The sequence below is a fragment of the Dermacentor albipictus genome, chromosome 6 (assembly GCF_038994185.2).
Source record: "Dermacentor albipictus isolate Rhodes 1998 colony chromosome 6, USDA_Dalb.pri_finalv2, whole genome shotgun sequence".
In the NCBI taxonomy this organism is placed as follows: Eukaryota; Metazoa; Arthropoda; class Arachnida; order Ixodida; family Ixodidae; genus Dermacentor; species Dermacentor albipictus.
Genome location: NC_091826.1, coordinates 10,859,258 through 10,875,000, shown reverse-complemented (window position 1 = coordinate 10,875,000; position 15,743 = coordinate 10,859,258). Strand labels below are relative to the sequence as shown.

Below are 15,743 nucleotides of genomic sequence, written 5' to 3'. Positions count from 1 at the left end.
CTTCGTCCTCTCGGATTCTGTTGCATCTACCCCGACGACCATCGTTCCCGAGCCAGACTTCAACATAAATCCAAGTCTCCCCGTGATTAAGCAGCAACAGCTCAGAAGTCTGCTTCGACGATACAAAGACTGCTTTTCGACGTCATCAAGGATTCGACAAACACCAGTCGCAAAGCATCGCATAATCACCGAAGAGAGCGCTCGACCACTACGCCAGAGCCCTTACCGAGTTTCGACGCGAGAACGCGAAGCTATAAGACAACAAGTCGACGAAATGCTGCGCGACGACATCATCCAGCCGTCGAAAAGCCCGTGGGCGTCTCCAGTTGTTTTAGTGAAGAAAAAGGACGGTACCCTACGTTTCTGCGTCGATTATCGTCGACTGAACAAAATCACGAAGAAAGACGTATACCCCCTCCCACGGATAGACGACGCATTAGATCGGCTCTGCAATGCTAAATACTTCTCATCGATGGACCTCAAGTCTGGCTACTGGCAAATAGAAGTCGACGAAAGGGATCGCGAAAAGACCGCCTTCATCACGCCAGACGGCCTCTATGAATTCAAGGTTATGCCGTTTGGACTGTGCTCGGCGCCTGCAACGTTCCAGCGCGTGATGGACACGGTTTTAGCAGGATTGAAGTGGCAGACCTGTCTTGTTTACTTGGATGACGTCGTCGTCTTCGCCGGAAATTTCGACGATCACCTTAAGCGGCTTGCGACAGTATTAGAGGCCATCAAGTCATCAGGGCTCACCCTGAAGCCGGAAAAGTGTCACTTCGCTTACGATGAGCTTCTATTCCTAGGCCATGTCATCAGCAAATCTGGAGTACGCCCCGACCCGCAGAAGACAGCTGCCATCGCAAAGTTCCCGCAGCCAATCGACAAGAAGGCAGTGCGCAGATTACTTGGCATGTGTGCCTACTATAGGCGATTTGTCAAGGACTTTTCACGCATCGCTGAGCCGCTGACGCAGCTAACTAAATGCGACGTCGAGTTCAAGTGGGAAACGCCGCAGGCCGAGGCATTTCAAGAACTCAAACGACGCATGCAGTCGCCGCCCGTACTTGCGCACTTCGACGATCACGCCGATACCGAAATCCACACTGACGCCAGTAGCCTAGGCCTCGGCGCCGTCCTGGTCCAGAGAAAAGATGGACATGAACACGTGATAGCTTACGCTAGCCGGTCGTTGTCAAAAGCGGAAGGCAATTATTCTACAACCGAAAAGGAATGCCTCGCCATCGTTTGGGCTACAGCGAAATTTCGCCCTTACCTATATGGCAGGCCATTCAAAGTCGTCAGCGACCATCACGCCTTGTGTTGGCTAGCGAATTTAAAGGATCCCTCAGGACGGCTGGCACGGTGGAGCCTCAGACTACAAGAATACGACATCACCGTAACATACAAGTCCGGACGCAAACACTCAGACGCCGATTGCCTATCCCGCGCCCCCGTTGACCCGCCGCCGCAAGATGACGAGGATGACGACGCCTTCCTTGGAATAATAAGCGCGGAAGACTTCGCCGAACAACAACGAGCGGACCCGGAACTTAAAGGCCTCGTCGATTATTTGGAAGGGCACACCGACGTTGTCCCCAGGGCATTTAAGCGCGGATTATCTTCCTTCACGCTTCAAGACAGTCTACTCGTGAAGAAGAACTTCTCGCCAGTCCGCGCCAATTACCTTCTTGTTGTCCCGTCAGGACTTCGTCCAGAAGTATTGCATGCCCTACATGACGATCCGACCGCTGGACACCTCGGATTTTCCCGGACACTATCAAGGATACAAGAAAAGTATTATTGGCCGCGCCTGACCACCGACGTCGCCCGTTATGTCAGAACATGCCGAGACTGTCAGCGACGCAAGACACCGCCGACAAGGCCAGCCGGATTACTACAGCCAATCGAGCCCCCTTGCCGACCATTCCAGCAGATCGGGATGGACTTGCTGGGACCCTTCCCGACGTCAATAACCGGAAATAAGTGGATCGTCGTGGCGACGGACTACCTCACCCGCTTCGCTGAAACAAAAGCACTGCCGAAAGGTAGCGCAGCCGAAGTGGCGAAATTCTTTATCGAAAACATCCTGCTGCGACATGGCGCCCCAGAAGTCCTCATCACCGACCGAGGAACGGCCTTTACAGCGGAGCTCACCCAAGCCATTCTGAAATACAGTCAGACAAGGCACAGGAGGACAACGGCTTACCACCCGCAGACGAATGGTCTTACGGAGCGGCTGAATAAGACCCTCGCCGACATGCTGGCGATGTACGTCGACGTCGAACACAAGACCTGGGATGCCGTCCTGCCGTACGTAACATTCGCTTATAACACGGCGGTGCAAGAAACAACACAGATCACGCCGTTCAAGTTGGTTTACGGCAGGAACCCGACGACGACGCTCGACGCCATGCTGCCGCACGTAACGGACGAAGAGAATCTTGACGTCGCTACCTATCTCCAGCGCGCCGAAGAAGCCCGACAGCTCGCCCGCCTGCGAATCAAGAACCAGCAGAGGACCGACAGCCGACACTACAATCTCCGACGACGCTTCGTCGAGTACCAGCCCGGCGACCGTGTTTGGGTATGGACCCCTATACGCCGACGAGGACTGAGCGAGAAGCTTTTGCGTCGCTATTTTGGACCGTACAAGATCATCCGACGTATTGGTGCTCTGGACTAAGAGGTCGTGCCAGACGGCATTTCGCTGTCACAGCGGCGCCGCTCACGACCTGAAATTGTCCACGTTGTGCGGCTCAAGCCGTACCACCAGCGTTGAAGAACTTTGGTACTTCGCGTAACTGACCTTTGGACTTTATTTCTTTTCGTTGTTTTGTTACTTATGTTTAATAAGTGTCCCTTTGTGTTTCGCCCTCTTTGTAGCATCGGGACGATGCTTTTTAAGAGGGGGGTATTGACACGTGTATTTATATTTATCGGGCGACCAGGTTTCACCGCCTAACAAATCTTATCGCGCAGCGCGGGACGCGCTTGCATGTATCCGAAGTTTCTGGAAAGTTACCGATGCTTCTATCCGCGTGTCTGTTGTCGCCGAACCTTGTGTTATCAGATTTCATCGCGTGACACGAATGGTGTAGAACTTTGTGGAAGGCATGCGGGTCCGAACGATTAGTCTGGAACATTCGATGACTGCTCTATAAAAGCCGACGCGCTTGACCCGCTGATCAGTTTTTTCCGACGATCGCCGACCGTGTTCGCCGCTATCGTTGTGCTATAAGTGTAGCCTGTTTTTGTGGGCACAGGTTCGCCCAATAAAAGTTAGTTTTCTCGTTCACAGTATTGCTACTGTGTTATTGCTTCTTTCTTCACCGTCACTACCACGTGACTATATATATATATATATATATATATATATATATATATATATATATATATATATATATATATATATATATATATATATATATATATATATATATATATATACCGAACATGATGCTGAAGGATCATTTTCTATGCAATACGTTAAGTACCTGAGATATCTGTAATAAGATCAAGGAGGTCAAGCCTGCTTACCTCCAGCTTTCTTCTACCGGGGCACATTTCTCGATTCCTCGTTCGCTTCCCGCTGTAGGATGGACTTTTATGCGTGTTCGCGCGAGCTGTATCGAATATCGCCCGCATGTCGGTGATCCTCGAGTACGTTAATAATTTTTGTGACCGCAAGTAACGACTACACGATGCTAGTTGGGCCAAAATAACGCTACGCCTCTGCGGTCTATGTTTGGTTCACTGGCAACACCGCTGTACTAAAGAAAAATGTCTCCTTACGAGTAAAACAACGGCAAAAACAGCAACGAAATCAAACGCTGTAACAGTAACAGTGACAGAAGTAATAATAAGGACCAAGATGCGCCTGTTGCAACAACAAAGCGTCTGGCTAGGGGGAACTTTTTTTGCCACGCAAAAATATTCACCTCATTGAAGAACATCAGCCTACTTTGAACACAACCATGACTGCTGCTGCATTTTAAGCGGAATGCGAAGCGACTTCTAAATTGTAAGTTGTTTATCGAGCTCCGCGACGTTTCTTACCTAAGCAATGCATTGAGTTCATGGCTAATGTTAGCGAACGGCCTGGTTTCGGAGGTTCGGCAAGCGCCAAGACATTCTGGAGACAAGCCGCAGCGCTAGTCAGAGCTAGCTTGGAAAATGCTCAGTGTGCAGAATAGTATTAGTATAGCTGTAGGAGGAGTTCTCTTCAAATCGCTCGCGCACTACAACCGCGGAATGGCCCACCAACATTCGCAGAACTCTCCCTCTGTTTTCTCCCCACGCGTACACATACAGCGGGGAAGGAGGCGAGCAAGAAAAGTGCGAAGGTCGTGGAAGTATTGGCACAGAATTGCGCCACATTAACTAAACAGTGAGAACAGTGCGCGATGTGCCAGCCGCCTCGTAGGTGCCGCTCCTGTGGGATCTCGCAGTGCCCCGGCTAGAGAAGCCCGCTTCGGCCGTTTTCCCCTTGCCCGGCGGGGGTTTCAATAATGGCGAATTCGCCTCTTCAGGCGCAGCGCCCCTCCAGTCATCTCGAGAGAGCGCGGGCCGCTTCGAATAAGCCTGCGACAATATCAAAGCGAAGAAAATGTAACAGTTGCAGGAGCAAGGAGAGAGGCTTTGTCTTTGCTTAGTAATGGCCCCGCCTAGTTGACGCGCGCAGTTTCCTTCTTTTTTCCCATTCTGCCTATTCAAGCAAAGCCATATGAGAGACGGCCGGTGAACCATGACGAACAGTGATCGCTGCAATATCGCGTTAAAGCATTCTGCGTACGTCCGACGATCTAAAAAAAAAAAAAAGATAACCACGTTCTTTTGGCTTGTAGAGACAATGAGCAAATAAAAAAAGAAGCCGAAGAAAGCAGGACATGCACCCCTTGTGGTGATAAAAATATAAAAAAAGACTTGGCGTTCTGGCCTAAGCTTTGTTACGAGCTTTTGTCCAAAATTTGCTCATGCTTTCTTCGTGTTTCCTCACGACCACACGATATTTCGTCAGACTGACGACCTGAAAAGAAAGCTATTGGCTCTTTCCTTCGCCTAGTATCCGATGCGGATTACACGATATAAACGGCATCGTTGAGGGCGTGCTGTAGATGCTCTTTCGTCGTCAAATAATAAGAGCAGTGCTCAGAAGTGAAGAAATAAACCTGATACATCTAAGTGCCTTAGAAATTAATCCCGCTTTGTGTCGTGTTGCTACGTTTAATGTCCCTTTCTTGGCTTCACATTTCCCTTTCAGGAGGGCGCAAGTGGAATGAATAGGCCATGCCATTTTCTTTGAACGCTTTTACTCCAGCCTAATCTTTTGGCGATATGAATCTTTTCCTGATATCTCGCTATAAAGCAGCAAAACACGTTCTCATTAGTATCAGTTGCAGCGACATCTCTGTGTTCAGACAAGGTTCCAGTTCTGGCCTTTGTTGTTCAATAGGTACGCAATTCCAGTGCTTCAAAGAGGTCAGCTTCCACTTATTCTGAAGAATATCGTGACTTTAATCAATATTCTGATTGCCCGCGACTTAGCGCTACGCTGTTCCGCCGTATCTATTTTTCTTGTTTCTTTTGTTTCTTTTTCTACTGTGGTGGGCCCGAATTCTTTTTTTTTTATTCTGACGGCACGATTAGAAGTCATGGCATGGGCGTTCAATATTTTGCCGCTGAATGAGCTTTCACGATTATGTTAGCGCCACGACAAACCCGTCATCCGGATGCATCGAATATCCACATTACTATGCAAGTTTGTCCTCATGGAACCATCTTACATGGGGACGTCCCACGTCCAAGAAACGACTCGCACTCACTTAGCCTTTCTACGAAAGCGTCAGCGCCAATCAGCCGAGATTTGTGTTCCCTGATCGCTCAATTAAAAAAAACAGAAGACCCACATAATGCAAGCTATTTATTTCGCTGTTGCTCGAAGAGTACTATCAAAGGCTGCTGATACGAGTCCAGCTAAGAATAAAAAGTTCAAAACACCACAATTAGCGAGCAGGGTTACGCTCGGCGCCGCCACACAAGTAATATTTTTTTTAACGGAAAAGCCAGTTACCAGAAGGGCATTAAGTAAACAGGCTTTATTGCAAAAGAAAAAAAAAATACCCGTACCTAATTACGTTTGAAGGGACAAATTGTCATACACTCGCATGTAGAACTAGGCTACAGACAAAAAAAGAAAGAAAACAAAGAGAGAGGGAGAAGAAAAGAAGCGAACCCATACTGGTTTCTCAGAAAGAAAGCCTCGCAATTAAGGGATAGAATTCGTCCCGGTCAGAAATTCGAAATCGGGACCAATGCTAGCGTTGGTCTCGCGTACAATGATAATTTTTTTGTTTCGTGAAATTTCCTCCACATTGCGGGATTCCGCAGAACTGATTTGTCATTATTGGGTGTCCCTGTGCTTAGAGTTGTCGATTAATCCGTGCTCGCTTTGAGATCTGGTGGTTTCGTCGTTAGCTCAGATTGTAGTGCGACCGCCCCGGAAACGATTTGGTCCCGGGTTCGAATGCCAGACCAGGACGAATTATATATATATACATATATATATATATATATATATATATATATATATATATATATATATATATATATATATATATATATATATATTAAGAAGCATCAAATCAGCCTAGAGCCATGTGCGGAGCAATAGTAATGTGGAATTAGCGCAATGAGCCCGGCAATAGACACAGATAACCCAGATTGGTCGTTCCAAGGGATAATGATATCTCAGCAAACCACACGCTACACTAATGCTCTCCGGAAGACCTTGTCTTTCTTCGATGTGTCAGCCGCTGTTGAAACATCTTTTGATCCATCCCTCATGTATTCCACCCCCTTCCGATACCCGAAAATATTATCGCAGGCGTGGCACTGCTGGGCAGCTGCCGATGGCAGGACAACACCTGCCGGGCCGCCACCGCGGCGCGATTCGGTCGGGCCACTAACGACACTGACGATGAGCTCAGCGGCGGCAGCAGCTCGTGCCACAACGAGGTGGTGAGCGAGTGCGTGCGCAAGCTGGACCTGCTGTCGCGAAACAAGAGCCTCGCGTTCGCCACCACTGAGGCCGAGCTGAAGCGCATATGCGAGTGAGTACTCCACGGCGTAGTCTTGTGCCAGGAGCCAGGGTTTCAACTTATGGCGCCTCTCCGAGGGCGAACAGGAGGGCAAGCGGCGTAATAGCGCGAGTTTGCGCTAGTCCTGGTGTCGCCACTGATACCGCCAGACGAAGCTCTTCAGCGAGAGCGCCTTTGGGCGAACAGGAACACTTAGAACCGTTCTAAATCGGGTTCGTCCCGGTGTCTGTAGCAGTACCGAGCCTAGCGCGAGGTTTCGCAAGAGTGTGTTTGGAGCACTTCCAGGGGTTATTGTTTATCAATGCGATTAAACCTACTCTCAACGCGCTTGTCGCCAGCCAAGCCTATAATAATAATAATAATAATAATAATAATAATAATAATAATAATAATAATAATAATAATAATAATAATAATAATAATAATAATAGGAACACATATTTACAATTAACAGGAAAGGGAAGCGAGGAGCAGGCTGGCAATTGCCCCCGGAAGGGGCACAACGCCTGCCTACTCTTCTGAAGGGAGCTGACAGCATCACAGAAATGGAATATAGGAAGGAGGGGAGGAAGGAGGAAAGGAAGAGCAACAGGACAAATCTAAAGACTAAAGTAGAACAGAGTAAGATCACACACAGTAGGACCGGTCACTGAAGGTCACGGTACTACAGAATGTTGAATAGAATAGTTTTTTTTAAATGAAAGTTAGTTAACTTTAGAAACGTAAGCAGAGCCTGATGAGCCTGATCGAGTTTAGACGTACAACCACTGGGGTACAAACATTCGTCGAGTGTCGTACACCGTTGGCCAAGGAGATGATAGTCTCTCACTAACGACATGCGCTGCGCACTGAAAGCGGGACACTGAAATATAAGGTGCTCGCAGCAGCCACAGGGCGTACACGATGGACTGGCCACACGTCCTTGTCTGTATAAAGGTTCGCGCACGTTCACGCAGCCAACCCTCAGCTTTAGTTGTGCCCTAGCGCGAAAAGGCGAGCCTCGGCCGCGAACACGGGGCGGGAACGGCCAACTTGCAACGCGCTGGTCTGGATGATACTTGAGTAGGTAGCGACGAATTAGCAGACGAGCGTCATCAAGCTTGCACAAAGCTTCTGGGCAGTCACAGTTGTTCCGAGCGCAAGCTGAAGCGAGTCGATCAGCCTCTTCATTTCCGGCGATTCCTACGTGTGAAGCATTGAGCAACGAGAGATACACCACGCGAATAAATTTTGCTCGCAGAGTCAGTAATGCTGCGTACAATGAGAAATAACAGGAATTCACGCATACATTGCGGCAGCTTCGCGCGTATAATTGGTGCATGCGGACCACAGATAACGGCAGATTTGTCGATTTGTTCGGGCTTTGTCAGATTTCCAGCATGCAGATCAGGAATCTCAGGCCGCAGCTCAAGCGCAGAGCCGCCTTCGGGAAATCTTAGACGGCGCCGTGGGTTTGAGCATATGGCACCAGGCACACGAGTTAACATGCGGTGCAGAAGAAGGACTTCTGAAATGTTCTATCATTCACGAAACTCTGCAGTGAAAGCAAGAGTTGCGCGCTACTAAAGGCGACACGATAGGCCTTTTGAGAACAATGTGCACTAACACTCGACAGCCGACACGCGAGCCACAGGGCCCTAGTATTTCTCAGCGCATACTCCGCCCGAGAGGTAGGCGAGAAAATGATCAAGGCTCCCTGTTATTACTATAACCCTTGGGTAACGATCCTATCTTTGGGTACAACCTTATGTCGGATAATCATTTAAGGATGGTGCCGATCTCGAACAGCAATAGTGCGCGTAAAAAATTCCGTTTTACTTGGGTGGACATCAGCCATGTCATGTGGCATGCGCTATAGTTCTCGTCATATTAACTGAAGCTAAGTATAACAGTGTTTCTGTATGTACTTGGGAGCAATATCACGTGATAACGCCGAGCATTTATGTCTGCCATTCTGCCTTAGAAAAGTTTGGGTGTTCGCCTTTAGCGGGACATGTTGGGTTGTCCATGACTGAAGCTGTTCCGTTCACTTAAAGACGCTAAAGGGAAGCACTAAGTTAGTTCAGAGTGGTCAAGTACTGTTTGATAGCTATATTTTCGTTATTTCGAGTTGATAGATGTGCTACTGTAAAAGAAAATGAATGCCACAGTTATATCTTCTTTTTTTTAATTTTCAACTGGAACTTCAAGGTCGGTGTACGCCACTGTGACGTAACGGGTTTCGAAATATATCTTCGTACTTGTGAGCCGTGGCTCAGTAAAAGTTCCTGAAGAGAGAGAGAGAAAGAAAATGGTAAATGAAAGGTAGGGACGTTAACCAGGACTGAGCTCGGTTGGCTACCCTACACTGGGGAAAGAAAAAGAAGGACGGGAAGATTAAAATAAGATAAGAAAGTCCACTGGGGTTATCATTCGGTCACTCAGTTCGGATCACAGACGCTGACTCAATCCTGTATCTTTCAAATATCGCAGCAGCGCTTTTGTGGCCTTTTGTAGCTGCGATATGCGAAGCCATGGTCCCAAGATCTTGTTCAAGGTGAACGGCTTTCTATCTAGCTGATTGAGAGCTGTGCAGAGGTCATGCCTTTCATTTTCAAAAGATGTGCAGTAGCACAGTAGATACACATACAAATACAAATACCTTTATTTCAACATCAGGGATGTTAGGGGTGCACCCAAAAAGCCTATGACTGGCTTGACAGAGGGGCGCACCCCCGTACATAAAAACCGGCAGCAACAGAACACGGACAGAACAATAAAAAAAAAGACTACAGTGCATAGGTAAACATCACATTCAATAAAAATTAGTGAACATCCTCTTGCAATAACAGATAAATGAAGGCGGCGGAATTAACACTAAAAGCTGAGGAGCACTAAAGAATGCAAAACGAAGAATAACAATAAGAAAAGAAAAAAGGAGAAAGGAGGCGCAAACTTGCAGTAAAAACAAAAAGCAAAAAGAAAACCGTATCGTTAGCTCCTCAGTGCTCATTGCACCGATTAAGAAGAGTTGGAATTATATGTCGGAGCATTTGACGACCGTAATTAGTACGAAAGGATGGCACATACCAGGCGTCGTTGTTACGTGTTGGGTAGTAATTAGCTTTGGGCCGTAAGTTAGCTGTGTCATCAAAGAATGCGTCATGACCTTTCCGTTTTCTTTCATATCGTTTACTTGGCAATAAATTATATAGGTCATTAATCGGTGTTACTTTTAATGATTCGAAAAGAGGTTGAGTGCGAGCACTAAACGGGGCATTCGCAATGATACAAATGACCTTCTTCTGTATTTTCTGTAACCTATATGTATTTGACCATGTTGTACCCCACACCAGGTGACAATACGAAAGGTTAGATAAAAATAGTGCATTATAAGCTAAAAGTCTAACACTCAGAGGTAGTAGAGGGCGGACTCTGTATAACATGCCTGTGCATTTTGCAAGTTTTTTAACCAGGTTGTCGATGTGCATGTCCCATGAGAGATTACACTGCAGTGTCACACCTAGGCACTTTACGGACTCCGCTATTTCTTTACGGACTCCGCTAGATGTTCTATGGTTTCCTCAACACCGCAGGCATTGCACTCGGCGCTATCAGCCATTCCAATCAAAAGTGTATATGCATTGGTGAATGCGACGCCCAAGCGTAAGCGGCACAGCACTGTTTCCTCATTACACAGAAGCCCTGGTAACAGCCGCAGTTGCATAGATGGATCGAGGGTATGATATCGATATTGAGTGAATTCAGGTGTGTGTTACTCCTCCAATGTCATACGGTGCGCTAGCCTGCCTAAGCGTTGGACTGCGTCAGTCCGTGATAAAGGTATAGAAACAAGGGTTGCTCCTTCGTGTGCTTTCCTAGCAGATTCGTCAGGGAGGTCGTTGCCGGAGATACCGCTATGGCCAGGCAGCTAAGTTTCTAAGTTAAATTCCTTGCACATTTAAAATACAATACATTCCCCTTTAACCAATAAGTAATTACATAGACCCAAACAGACGCCATCAAAATCCATTACGTCACGGCAAGCTGGTGGGGGAACTTCACGGCGGGGTCGCCACCATCATTCATGTCTCGGTCATTTCTTGCTTACCAAGCCTCTTTTATTCCTGGGGAGAGTAGTTGCTGTAGTATTGAAGAAGGTAATACAGTATTTAATAAAGCTATAAAATGATTTTTCTTTTGCGTCCCTTTAAAAAGCACAGTGTTTGTTTTTGGTTGTTAACGATTATTATTACCAGGATGGTGCTTCTTCCAGCTTCCATAATTTGGACAAGTGGTAAATAATTACGACTCGAAATTTAGGCCGCCTCCGTTGTGAAAGTTCTTTTTTTGTCGTGTTTACTTCCATAGAGCTCCACGTGGAATGATCTCCATGAAAGCCTGTAAAATAAACTCTTGCGTTCTGTTGACGCTGCAGCCACCTCACCGACGCCATGGAATGCGTGAACGGGTTCACGCGGCGCTGCTTCAACGAGCGACAGCGCGAGATCTACAGGCGGCTCACCAGTGGAGCGGCTCAACTCATCGAAGATTTCTGTCAAGAAGGGTCCAGGTTTAGGATGAGTGAGTGCGGTTTGCCTATAGGCTATCGCGAGGCACTTCGTTCGCCTTGTACTGATACCACGGTTTTGCCGAGAGGCATTGGATTAAGAGAAAACTTACATGATGAAAAGGAGAGGGCTAAGGATTTTGAGGAAGGTTACTCCAGCTGGAAGGATCTCGCGTTAGCATCATGGAAGCTTTGATGGCGATCATCATAAACCATTCGCTGTCTTTGCAGAGAGAAAAATATTGCATAATTTCTGTGACAATCCTTATACGTTTTTTAAAAGCTGTATTATGATGCAGTCACCAAGGAAAGAGGGTGGAGGACTACCGCAGGCTGCCGCAGGGTTGTTCTTTATAGAGGTCGTGACGTCAGCAATGAAAAGAAGTACACCTTCTGAACATCCTACGCTTTGTCACTGAGTCATACTCTTTGTGTGCATACTGTGTGCTTTTTATGAAGTGTTAACTGAAGGAAATTTTGGAATTGTTATTGACGCTAGATAAACCTTATATCTTAGCGAGTAGCACACAGTTCCGAGAAAGTTCTCCCCGTATAACGCGCGTAGAGCTGGTAAATATTAATTTCCTGCCACCGTGGCTCTGTAATTATGACCCTCTTAGGCCGGCTGCTGAGGTCGCAGGCTCAATTGTTTTTCGTGGTAGTTGCATTTCGATGAAGGCGGAATGCAAAAGAGCTCGCGTGCTATGCTTTTGGCTGAAGTTGAAAACCCTTAGTTTGTCGAAATTATTTATAATTATTTATTTGATTATTTCATGCACCCCCAGGGTCGATGGAAGTATTACAGTGGGGAGTGGGAAACAAGAAATACAAGGCAAAACATATATAAAAGCAGAGTGTGAAACATAACAAAGCAATCATGGTTAACATAGTTATTATAAATGTAGCAGATAGAAAAATAGGTTCTATCTATACAATATTATCTATAACGAATAACGAATAGAAGATAATGAAATGAAACAAGATTAACATGGTTAATATAGAAGTATGAGGTACGAAAATGGGTTCTATTTATACAATATTAACTGGGACATTCTTAAAAAGCTTATTGTTTATAATTGCAGCAACATTCTAGTGAAACTGACTCCACTCGTCAGACGTGTGTGGAATAAATGAAAGCGAAAAAGAAATTAGTCCTGAAAGAAGGTATGCCGACCTCGTTAGCTTCGAGTTAATCTTCGAGATATGCATTGCGGTGAGTGAAGAAGTGCGTAGTGTAATTCAGGGGGATGAAAGATTTTTCGAAAACATAGAGACGAAGTTGTCTGTGACGTGATGTGAGAGAAGGTGGTCCGAAGCATCCTACTACGGCTTCTTTCGTTGCCCATGATTTGCATCGGGCGTTATATCGCACATTAAAAGCAAATATCTTGCTCTGCTCACAACACATTTGCACTGTTTGCACCCCTATTTTTCATTGGTCGCACAAAAAATCTCTATACGTAGAGCTTTACTTCTGGTATAGTAAACCATGTTCAGCTAGCACATGTGGCATTAACTGCCATGGATCACAACATGCTCGATCTGTCGCAAAAGGCCAGCTTGTCCGCAGTCACACCAAACGTATAACGGTATGGTGGAGCCATGCTTTCCGGCAGCGTATGAGGACATCGAGGCTTTGATAGACCCTTAAATACAGTGTCCAGTCCAGTTCACGAATACTTTGGCCTCGAAACTCTTGCGACTTCTAGTACCTAACGACATACGCCGCAAACTAACAATAAGCAGCTTGAAACAGCTGTGAACAAGTTAGTGAGAATTTTAACATCGGCGCGTTTAGCAATACAGATGCCAGCCATACATTATAGAAATACAATAAAATAAAATAACGTTTCTCTCAGACTTACGGTTCCCTAGAAAGATCGCCACGTGTTTACCATAAAAGCTGACGGTAAATACTTGAACTAGACAGCTAAAAAGGCTTTTTAGCCAGAAAAAGAAACAATTTTGCAATTACTAGCCTCCGCTCAATCACTATGGCCTCAACCGTTGCTCTCAAAACACACACGGGCCGTATAGCCAAGGTGGTTGCGAAGCGAATAACACTTTTGATTTTGAATTCTGGTGCAGCGTACCTGAAGCATTCCAAGTGCTACAAGCAGCTGCAGGACGACTACAATTACTGCGCCGCGGTCTACATGGCACAGCGAGCCGAGCTTCAAGGGCAGACGCTAAGCACACAAGAGAAGATACGACTTTCTTGCTGGTAAGTTTGAGTCGGTATTGTTCACTCTAAAGCAGGCTTGATTAAATTTCTAGAATAAGCAGAATTCAAACTAGTGATTAGTCTGAGCTCGGTTTTTGTCTCTCTCGCCTTGCTAGCTGGTACTAAAGTAAAGACAAAAAGTATAAGGGATGACGCCGAGGCGCGCAGATGTGTGCGGGATCAGCTATTTTGCCAGAGAGACTTCATCACCATTCAATACAATAGAGCATAAACATTCTTTACACTTTTATGGGGATAGAGTCGCCATTATAAAATTGATACCAATATTTTACATTTAATGATTATACTTATCAACAGTGATCGAACACGCGATGTGGCTAGTGCCAAAGTTCTGACAAGGGGACTTGGGCAGGTTCTCTTGTCAAAACGATGGCTCCAGCCACATTTCTTTCCTGTTGGATCACTGCTGATTACTTCGAGCCTCCATGTTCCTGTAAACACCTGTCTCGAACGATTATGCTGATGGCATTTACTTCGAACTGAAGCTGATATTAAAGCTTCAATAATGATGAGGGGAGCCTGCGGGCCTTGCCTACGGGGGGCAAGAGTCTATAGTTAAGACTTCTAGCGATTTTTAACAACTGAAGGAAACCTGCTACCACCAATTTTCACGCTTGGGACACAGTTTTAACAATTCGCAACAATAGTTTTCGTGAACGTCCGTCCTTGTCCCTGACCCTCGTGATTTCACCTTTACTCGTGCAGCCAGATGGATGGCTACAAGAACTGTGCCAAGACGGCTGTGCTCCGGCGTTGCGACGTGGAAGCGGCCGAGCTTGCTGAAGACATTATCGTCAAGGCTGGCGGCTACCTCGTGTCGACACACTGCGCCGGTTACCGAATCGACGAGCCCACTTGCAGTAGTTGTTCCGCAAGGGTCGCCCTTACATTGAGGGCTGCTTTGGCTGTTATCGCATGCTATTTTGTATTTTCTAGACGGCAGTAGCCATAGTCTTAGAACACTGTGTGGCTAGAGGAAGTGATGTTTTGCGGCTGGTCCGCAGTGGTGGGTTAGTCCCCAAGAAGAAAATAGCGTTCAACGGTGGGCATTGCATCTGCGACGCTCAGACTGTTTGTGAACTGCTGCATTTTCTTCTTCAGAAGACAGATGCCATCTTATTCTACTATATAGCATCGAGAGAACGGGAACCTGTAAAGCAGTGGTCTTGCTACTGAATTGGAGGCTGTGAGCAAGAAGCATTCAGTGAGGTGTAGCCATCGCGTTGCCGACAAATATGACTTCGCCAGCGTGCTCCAGCGGTCACCAGCACCCTCTTCGTGTTCAGTGCGGAGAGAGGACGCAAAGTGCGACGATTATAGCGGCAGGTGCTGAACAGACAGGTGCGAGCGAGAGACATTTATGGTGTTTGAAGCGTACTTCATTTAGACTTGCCCGTGCACCATGGTCAATAGCAGATTTAACCTTGCGGCAAAGGGCGCGAAAGGAATCGCAATGGTAAGTCATTGCTCATTGGCCAGGTCTCGGAACTTGCGATTCATTCGGGGTCCAGTGTCGTTCTTTTAAATCTGATCTTTACCACAATATCTGGGCATTGACTTGCCGACAGTTACGGACCCATTAATCTGCTCTCTTTAGCGCACGACAGTAGCCATTGTGCTCACTGCAACCACAGGATGTGGATTGTGTTGCTTTGGCCTCAGTGGTTAGACACCGAAGTGGACTCAACGAGCAACAAGCGTCCACGGATGCGGTCAGCGTCCTACCGATGATGACCGTGGCCGTGGTGGAGTGTCGTCTTGACAATGAACTGTTCCTCCAATAGATAATTGTGCGGTGAAAGGAAGCAAACTGAGGCGGTCGTTACGTTATGCAGACTGCAGCTTTTGC

At 46.7% G+C, this 15,743-nt stretch overlaps 2 protein-coding genes across 2 annotated transcripts in view; one reads left to right on the top strand and one right to left on the bottom strand.

Annotated features, from left to right (window-relative positions):
- Positions 1-15,421, top strand: part of LOC139060771 (uncharacterized) — a 63,706-nt gene extending 48,285 nt beyond the window's left edge. Inside the window, exons 2-5 of the mRNA XM_070539884.1 lie at positions 6,887-7,112; positions 11,518-11,663; positions 13,738-13,873; positions 14,600-15,421. Coding sequence (XP_070395985.1) covers positions 6,887-7,112; positions 11,518-11,663; positions 13,738-13,873; positions 14,600-14,840 — 749 coding nt within the window. The 3' untranslated portion in view covers positions 14,841-15,421. The remainder of the gene's footprint in view (positions 1-6,886; positions 7,113-11,517; positions 11,664-13,737; positions 13,874-14,599) is intronic.
- Positions 1-15,743, bottom strand: part of LOC139060773 (uncharacterized) — a 467,390-nt gene that overhangs the window by 47,746 nt on the left and 403,901 nt on the right. The gene's annotated exons all lie outside the window — the stretch shown is intronic.